Source organism: Falco naumanni, chromosome 14 (genome assembly GCF_017639655.2).
Source record: "Falco naumanni isolate bFalNau1 chromosome 14, bFalNau1.pat, whole genome shotgun sequence".
Classification (NCBI taxonomy): Eukaryota; Metazoa; Chordata; class Aves; order Falconiformes; family Falconidae; genus Falco; species Falco naumanni.
This window is the reverse complement of record NC_054067.1, coordinates 12,184,101-12,193,635: the sequence shown is the minus strand read 5'-3', so window position 1 is coordinate 12,193,635 and position 9,535 is coordinate 12,184,101. Positions and strand designations below refer to the sequence as shown.

General features: G+C 51.1%; 1 protein-coding gene across 1 annotated transcript in view; it reads right to left on the bottom strand.

Moving 5' to 3' along the window:
- Nucleotides 1-325: 325 nt before the first annotated feature.
- GABRA3 (gamma-aminobutyric acid type A receptor subunit alpha3) overlaps nucleotides 326-9,535 on the bottom strand; it is a 76,962-nt gene continuing 67,752 nt past the window's right edge. Inside the window, exon 11 of the mRNA XM_040614720.1 lies at nucleotides 326-8,806. Coding sequence (XP_040470654.1) covers nucleotides 8,477-8,806 — 330 coding nt within the window. The 3' untranslated portion in view covers nucleotides 326-8,476. The remainder of the gene's footprint in view (nucleotides 8,807-9,535) is intronic.

The window sequence follows — 9,535 nt, the reverse complement described above, 5'->3', positions numbered from 1 at the left end:
CACCATCCCGTCTTTGAGTTGGTTCCCCGGCTCCCCAGCCAATTTGCCTTGAACATACCTTGTGCCCTCCACTCCCCTGTCATTGGAAGGGAAAGCATTTTAAACATAACCCCGTAGGAACCATGGAATATTTTCGAGCTCTTTTATTTTCTCCTGGAATATTTATTTTCTCATGCGCTGCTTGTCTGCTCATTGCTGGGACACACTCCCCAGATGTGCAGGTAGCCTGAAGCCCAGAGGACTGGCTCCCCAGGCTCCCCATCCCTTTGTATGCCAACAGCATTTGGCTTTGAGAAACAACGATGGGGAAAAATGACGACACAGATTTTTTTAAAATATGATTTTTTATTTGTTTTGATCGGAGTTCGAGAGAGTGGGTAGAGTGGAAAAGCAGAGTGATTTAATTCAGTGAAAAGGTCGAGTCCTGCCTTGTGTGTTAGATCAGGAGGTTGGTAGGTGGTCAGAAGAGTCCCCCTCCTCCACTCAGCTTGCTGATCTTATCCATGTAGTTCTTGTTTCTGATATTTTCTAATCTCTCTTCAGAACTTCACTGTAATTTTTTTGAGACATTTTTCTGTTGCTTTAACTTATTGAAAAAGCTAAAAGCTGAAAAAAATTGCAGGACTCAAAATCCTGCCAATTAGAATGGGCAATTTTTTTTTTCCCCGGCAAAGGTTGAAAAATACGATTCAAAAATACAAACAGGCATTGAACATTGCACCAAAAAGCATTTGAAACACGAATCTCAGAAAGAAGAGGGGAGAGAGAGAAATAGAGAGAAGGTCGCAGTTTCCATGAGAAATCCCTTAACAAAGTGGCTACCAGCTAGTCAATAGAGAAAACAGTCAACAAAAAATAAAAAAAAAATGCATTTTTTTCTAGTTGTTAATTATTTACAGCTGTAATAACAGGATTGTCATGCATTAAACTGCTGCCAGCTAGATTCTTTCTCAAAGTGGAGTAAAGAGAGTCTCACAAGATGGAAAACAGAGCAGAAGACATACTGGGGCACAGATTGAACCCGAGGCAGTGAAAATGAGCATATTCTCTGGTGATTTGTTGCGGTTTTCTCTTTCCCATGATGGGCTGCCCTAGCATGATGCTAATGCAACTTTCCCTGCCCTGGGCACAAGGGCTGCAGCTAAAGCAGCAGCAGGTGCCCTCACCTTCAGATAGGACATTTGCCTGCAGCTATCCCCAAGTCAGTTGACAGTGAAAATCTAGTTGATGAAGGGATATTTGTGGCCACCTGACTAGATCTGGTGAGCTGAGAAACTCCCTCGTGACAACAAAGAGGAGCCCTTCAACTCTAAATGCAGCCTGGCAAAGGCAATGTGGCAGTGACTCAGGTTTCCCAACTCTGCCCTACTTTTCCATGGTTGCAAAAATCAAATCATTCAGTGTATGATTGCCACTACATTTGCCGGGTGCCCTGCAAAAATATAGGAGGAATTGACAGACTTTTCAGGGGAAACAGTGCTGCTAGCAATGTAACATGAGCCAATGGACTTATCAAGTTGACAGGACCTTCAAGCAGCAGTGAAGTGAAGAGCCAAGAACCTTTGAAAACTGTGGGAGCATCCTGGCTCACAGAGCAAACCTGGGAGCAGGCTTCCCTCTCTGGGCAGATGGGATCATTGAAGCTGTGTGCAGAAGAGATCTGCACTAGTGGGGACCAGGACAGTGGAGAATAGGAAAGAGTAGCTAGAACAAGATATTTTGTCCTAAAGCTTCATGAGCAAAACCCAATGTAACCCCGCTTGTGGTGAAGGATGACAGGTCGAACGTTAGGACTAATCCAAGCCTAAGGCTCTCTGCAGTTTAAAAGCAGCGCGGATTCCTGTGGTGGGAGGCAGGCAGGCATAGACCCAGAAAGAGAACCACCTTTGTTTGCTTGTGGGTGGTGGAGACATCCTTCATTCTCATGGCTGGGACACCACAAGGCCCAGGCGGCAATTGCTGCTGACCGCAAGAGCCTTCTCCAGCAGCAGAGGAGGACATGTAGGAGCTATGAGTGCAGTTGCAGGATCAGTGCCTAAATGCTTCTTCTAAGACAGAAGATGAAGGAGTGACATTAAGGGGTTGATGCTGGGTACCGCTGCTACGGGCTGCAAGGTGCTCACTTCTGTGGTCCCACTGCTCACGGGCTGCCCAGCATTTGTCTTTGGTCCTGCTTGTGCTGACATGGGATCAGGTGCAAGTCCAAGACACAGTGGCAGCAAAGGCCTGTGCTTTTGCTGACCCCTCCCACAATCAACAGAACAGCCACGTACTGGCACATCCCACCCGGACAAGAAGCAAGCAGCGGCCGAGTGCCAGCGCTTCCCTTTGCTCTGCAGGAGAGCCACAGCTGGAGCACAGCCCCTGCCTGTGGGTTCCTCTGGTCAAGGACAGCTGGAATGGATCCCACCAGGTTTTGTGCTCCCTCCTGAAGCAGACTCAGAGTGGAGACCTCACATCCCTTTGGAATGTTCAGCTGCATGTTACCTGGTTGTGCTATGGGGTGAGGACTAAATGCTTATGACATTCAGCTGTTGTAAAGCCATGCTGCCTTCCTGGGAACATCCTAGTGTCCAGGGCAGGACAAGTGCTGTGCTGGAGAAGTTGTGACCTTTGGGACTAAGCTTGCCTGAAAGCTGCCAGCCGTGACCTTGGTCCAGGCAGCAAACCTGCACCGAGACCCCAGTGTAGACAGGCTCTTCCTTGTTCCCTTTGTTCCTGGTGCCTTCCAAAGCCATCCTGAGGACCAACAGAGAGGGATGCATCTCCTTCCAGAAGATTTAGCAAAGAGAATGAGAGGGAAGTAAAATAATTGGAAGTGGCCATTTTCTCTTTCAAAGAGAAAGAGGTTTGACTTTTAAATATAAAGAGTTTGTGAGCATAAATATACACACGCGTGTATATATATATATAAACAAAAACCTTTGGCTGACTGAACAATAACAAGGTCAAACAGTAAATATTTATACCTGGAAGGCATCAATCTCATCTGTGCTGTGGCCTTTTGCCAAAAATACCTTCGGGAGTAGTTTAGCTTGATATGGAGAGACGATTGGTGAATTGTTTGGGTTTTCTTTCTCCCTGCTTTGACATTAAGAGCATTTATGTTTTCCTGAACGTGTCACTTGCCCTGGCTGAGCCCTCCCCATGCCCAACAGCCATCAAGGAGTCCGGGAAATGTTGTTTCTCTCCAATCTGCAAAATCCAGACAGATATTTGATCAAGTGGGTTAAAGTTTGGTCCCAGGAAGGCATACAATTTGGGGAACAGGGCTTGGAGCAAGGGCTGGCCTGACGCTGCACACTGCGATGGCCCAGTCCTGTGGCCCCACGCCGGCTCTCCACCACCTCCAGGACCAAGCACATAGAAGGGGGGCACTAGCACATCCCTGCCAAACCACTCCCCAAGCGAGCCCACTGGGAGCTGCCTGGTCCTCTCCTGCTCATGGAATGCCCTGGCAAGCTGGGAGAATGTGGTACCTGTCCTCAATAGCCACTTGCCTTTGACCATGATCCTTCCTTTAACAGCAGCGTGTGTTTAACTGCTCTGTTGCTCCAGCAGCTGCAAAGAGGCCGTTTCTACAGCACCCTCTGGAAGACACAACAACTCCAAGTTTCTCAGGGTCTCAGAGATTCTTAGCAGAACAGAGGGTCTCCCCATGTGAGGTGAGCTGGAGCAAGAGAAACCCCTTCCTGGTCCGTGACGCAGCCCTATAATCCTCCCCAAGGGATGGCTGAAAGGAGTCCAAGATATGGACAGAAGAAATGAAGGCAGCGGATGAGAAATGAATGTACCTTATGTCCATAGGATAGGCTGCAGAAACAGGCTGGCCGTGACCTTGTTTGCATGCATGGCTTGTCTCTGAGAACGGCAAGCACAGGGTCTGCTTGCACAGGTGATGTCCTACAGCAAACAAGTTAGGACCCTGCCAGTGCCACCGAGCTGGCAGCGATCAGGACAGGGGTGAGCTGTGCTGCCCACAGCACTTGTCTGTAAACCCTAGAGCGTGGCAAAGCCAGCTTTGCTTGTGTTGAGCTCAGTGCACAGAGGAAAACTGGGAAGCTCTGTCTCGGGTGTCACAGTCCCGCTCAGTGATGTTCAAGAAGCTTTCAAGGCGTTGTATGGGAGTAACTCCATCAGCCCTTCAGAAGAACGAGTGGCACTGAGGGACCACTTCTCCCCCATCCCTCACATGTCACCCCGCAGAAATGTCACAGCACTAACATGGCGCTTGAAGCCACCACGCGCTGCCTCCCCTGCCCGCTTGGAGGACCTCACCTGAACTATCCCCTACCTCCCCAGGGCGCGGAGCTCTGTGAGCAGCCCTGCTTTTGCCCATGTGCGGTCCCAGAGGAGGGAAGAGGCAAGCTGCCAGCGCCCAAATGTCCCTCTGACATTTTCAGAAGGAATCCAATGGCAGGCTTGGACTGCACTGTGTACGTCCCAGGTAATGCAAGCTACAAAACAGGAGTGCAGGCAGAACAGGTAATTTTTATCACCCTCAAGGACTTCTAGTTCCTGCCTGGGAGACTCTCATCAACTTGGGGAGAGTCTGGGCATTGCCAGAAGAAAAGAAATATTGGAGTACCGAGGTTCACAGCAAAATGAGGTGCCCGTTCTGTGCACAGCTGTGGAATAGATTATCAATGGCTGTGTACAGATCTATTCCTATACCACACCAGCTATAAAAATGGAGCCCTTAGATACCATTACAACAAGCGTTAAACACCGGTAACTGATGCTAGGTCGGCTCTGGCCCGGCGTGCCCTTAGAAGAAGCCCCCATCAGCAGCCTCGCGTTAGCTGGGAAGGAAACGTCCCAGTTTAAGCTGCTGACAGATTTAAAAAAAAAAAAAGAACATTATCTTCTCTGTGATGTCTGCTGGCAGGAGATGTTAAACCACTTATTTATAACTGTCTTCCCAAAATGCTTCCCTGCTTGGAAGCTAAACTACAAATCCTGTTTGGTTTGTTGTCTTTAACCAAAGGATGCTGGTATTTCTGCTTCCAGCTGGCAAAAAGACTTGGAGCCAGTGCCAGGCTTTGGTGGGAATAGACTTGGCTTTCAAGGCGTACTAACACAGATCCAGGAAGGCAGCCTTTTATCAGGCAGAGAACAACGTTTTTGGAGTCAGGAAGAGCAAAGATGAGCCAGCAGACAGGTGTCACCAGCAAGCCAGATCGGTGGGCTGTGTCCTGGGGAGGGACAAGAGTCTTGGCATTGTAGGGAGGGAAGGAACGGGCAGGAGACTCACCCAGACAGTTTGGTGAGACAGATCAGATCATCTTCATGAAGGGAGGAGGCTCAGATGCTGCCCCGATGCTGTGCCCAGCACTGCAGAGAGATCCGGCCCCAGCACCTGAGCATCACCCTGCTGCACCGAGCCTGGGTGGCCCTGGGCGGGTAGCAAAGGCAGCGCCTGTGGGTGCTCGGGCGGATGAGAAGCCAACAGTAAGATGTGACAATTTAAGGAGAGCTCTACGAAGAAGGCACCAACAGACAGAGGAACATGTAGTGAGGTGATGCATGGTAGGACGTGGCCCTCAGGGCAGAGGGGGTTTGGGGGAATGCCCAGGCTAGCAGAGGAGACCACCTCTGTGCCTGGGGCCAACTCAAGTCAGCTAAGTCACTGGATCCTGTATTTAAACTTGCCTTTGATGTAATTCGATTAGTAAACACAATATACTCTTTGTTACGATTTTATTGTGTTTGTTTTGCTTTTTATAGGGTTTCTATTCCCTTCACTTAGGCCTGAGTATTATAGTGACATGAATGTTTTATAAGATACACTTCATCTAGCTTATTTAAGAAAATGACATCCAAGTAGTTTCTAAACCAAACAGCCTCACGGCTGGTTGGTGCAGCAGCTCCTGCCCAAAAGCCAGGGAGCAGAAGGGAGGCAGCAATGGCACTCACTGCTGGAGGGGACGGTGCTGGTGGCGACGGGGACGGGGGGGGGGGGGGGACAGGGGCCCTCTGTGGCAAGGGGTATGGGGCCGTGGCGGGGCAGTGCGGGGGGCAGCCGGGCTGTCAGAGCAGGGTGGCTGTGGCAGCAGCAGGAGGCCAGTGCCAGGAGGAGCCAGATGTCCCTGGTGCCAAAGCAGCTGGGATGGCCCCCCTACCCCGCAGGAGGGCTGGGGACAGCGTACCCTCCCTCTGCCTCTCCAACCCCATGCTGGGTGGAAAGGGGGAGAGCTCCCGGGCTTTCCCCTCCTCACCACCCAGCAGGGAGCCCTCGGGGATGAAAGGCACTGTAGAAACATCACGGGCGGTTTGGGGTTCGGACGCTGTGGGAGAAGATGGGGAGAGAGCTGGTTTCCTTAGCATTGGCTTGCGGGGGGGTTGCCACCTCTTGCCCAGTGCTGCCCGCTGGTGTGGATGCACTCCTGGACTGAGATAAATGTCTCCGAGCCCCTCTCCTCACTGCAGCTGTAGGCAGGGGGGGTGACTGCACTGCTGTTGAGCCAGCAAGATTGGTAAGGGACGGGAAGGACACACACCAATGCCACCCATACTGCCAGGCAGAGTGCCCTGGCCTTTCCCGCTCTGTCCTGCCGTCCCCATGGATATTCCAGGTGGGGTAAATCCTGTGCCTCGTGCTCAGCCCTGCTCTTGCATGGGCAGGGGGAAACTGAGCTCAGCACAGCGGCTCAAAGCAATGCCAGAGATGTCACCTTGGGGGAGCTGGGGCCTTGGCTTGGCTGCATGCACCTAAAATGTGCTGGGGGCGGCTCAGAGGGAGGCCCAGGAAAGAGGGGATGGATCCCACCCTGGGAGCAGGGCTCACGGGCTGGGGGTGAGACCTCACCAGGCACAGGATGCCCTTCCTTGTAGCAGGACAGTGTGTCCGTGGGTCCGGGCACCAGGGAGGGGGGACAGATGGCTTGGATTCCTCCGTCTTACACTGCTGCTGGGAAGGTGACAGCCACTGTTTTGGGTCCTTGACTGTAGTGGCTGGGAAGGGAGAAAAGGCCTCTCTCCAAGGCACTGGAGGGCTTTCCTTGGAGGAGTGTGCATGTGTTAGAGTTGGGTTTTATCTCAATGGCTTTCTGGGATGGCGCCTGGCTCACATGGTTCTCTGGGACAGCAGTATTCAAAGAGCCCCTTCTGCTGTTCTTCCATGGTGCTGAGGATGCTCAGCTGCATCTGTTCACCAGGGGCAGGGAGGTACTTGGGGACTGACCGTCCTCTGACTCACCCCCACAGGCAGAGTGGTCCCTGGTGTGTCCCACAGGAAACAGCCTGCATGTGAGCTGGCCTGAACCAACGTCATTCCTGCTCTGATGCACCGGAGCAGGGAGGAACCATGAGCTGGACTTCCCTGGGCTGTGCTCCGACTCTGCAGTGTGGCTTATCTGAGAGGTAGGGGCTTCTCTGCCTAAACCCACCCATGAGCAGTGAGATACTACTACTACTTAGTAGCCAAGAGAGGATGAATGGGGAGCTGGAAGGGGCTAGGACAGAAAGGAGATGCCAAGAAGGATAAGAAGATGAAGACAAGGGCCAAGAGAAAGTGATAAACCACCTATCTGAACATGAACTCTATGGCTTCCAGTCCTGATGCTGAATGCATGCGGCCTCACAGCTACTGTCTCCTCCAAGGCATTATAAAGCTCCTGTCTTGACTTCCTGACTGACCCTGAGAAAAATTATTTCTCTAGTAGGAACCACTCCACCCTCTAACATGAATTGCCCCAGGGGCACAGGATGGCAGACAGACATGACCTTTCTCACCTGTTCTAGTCTGGGCAGAGACAAGGAGGAAATCAGCAGCTGGGTTTGATGAAGACAGAGAGGAAGAAGCCCTGTAGATACCTACAAGATGCTGCCACCCTGTTCTACCCCTGCAATGACTCCATAGACCACAGCAGCGGTGGGTTCGCCCCCATCAGGCATTGGGCTACAAGCTGTCCCATGCCACACTGCTCCCTCAGTGGACCAGCTCACCTGCATCCACAGGCTGGAGAGCACCGCCTAGCACAAAGCACCGGGCGCTGAGGAGCAGTCCAGCTGACTGACTGGCGCTGGAGGCCTCCACATCCTTGAGTCCAGGCCACCAGGAGCATCTATCTACCATGCTAGGGCAGTCCATCACAGAAGAGGAGGAGGGGGGCAGACCACAGCAGCAGCCCCCAGCAGAGTGGACTGTGGAATGGCAGGAGGTGGACGAGGAGAGATGGAAGCACAAGGTGACTTGGACAGATGGGGGACATCAGACTCATGATGTTAGAGGCACAACTTGTTATGATCCTTTTCTTTTCCTTTCATCATCAGAGACAAAGTAAAACAAAACTAAAGTATACAGAATTAAATTAAAATCACAGTTTTGTTTACATTATAAAAGAACAATCTAATAGTAATAATAATAATAATAATCTCAAATGAACAATAATAATTAAACAAAAATGAAAGAAGAAAGCCCTGGAGAATTCCTGCCTGGATGGTGCTCACTGATGGAAGGTTTCGGTGACTGGTTTTATTGTTTGGGGATCATTCCCTTGATAGCTGACTCCCGGTTTACATACGTGGCCCAGTAGACTAAGTTGAAAATGGCAAAGAGGACTGGAAAGACGATGCGGGACATCTTGTCTACCTTGCTGACGCTGTTGTACGTCTTCTTACTCTCTGGGAGCTTCTCTTCTATGCGGGGCATCTTGGGGGGTACGTTGGTGGCAGTAGCAGTGGCAGCAGCACTCTTGGAGATGGTGGGCAGGCCGGGATCCTTGGCGATGTTGAGGGCATATGTGGTGCCAACAATGTTGTAGGTGTTGTTGGTTTTCTTCGCTAGTGCCACTGGCTCTTTTTTCTAGGGAAGGTGGAAGAAAAAAAAAACATAACAGAGATGAAGTGACTGTAGAATTGCACGGAGAACATTTTGTCCTCTGAGTTTACCTGCTTTCCAGATGAGAAGATGGAAAAAGGGTGCGAGGAGCAAGAGACCCAGAAGAAAGCATTGTGGAAGGGAGGGAAGATGTGGTGAGAAGGTGGCCAGAAACCATGACATCTGCCACTTGAGGGCTGCTGGAGCATAAGGACGTGCTGGACTAGGGTGGATCAGCTACTCCATGTAAACCTGGCATATGGCATGTAGCTCAAAGAGGTCCTGGTCTGGCAGCTAGGTCCTGCTGCAAGTCAAATAGCTGAAGCCACACAGCTGGGTTTGTAGCCTCCTTGCAGCCCCTTAGATCAGCATAGCGGTGTAAAAAGGTGTGTGCAGCTGCACTGGAGTAGCAGCTGCCCCAGGCGGGTGAATCCTTGATTAGCCGAGTGCTGCCGGGTCTATGTTCTGTACCGCCAGGTCAATATAAGTGAATGCAGGGTCAAACTATAGAAAGTCCTTGTTTTCTCTGTCAGCTGGGCAGTGTTTTCTGTTGCATGAAAAGTTCAGCGATGGAGAGATGATGCAGGACTGTGGTCTTTAGAAAAGAATGACACCCGGTGTGGTCATCCCAGGGAAAGAACTTGATTTTCTGCTTTGATGGCCTGCTTCCTGGGTCAGGTGAGAGGAGGAGACATCACAGAGGATTACAGGTGG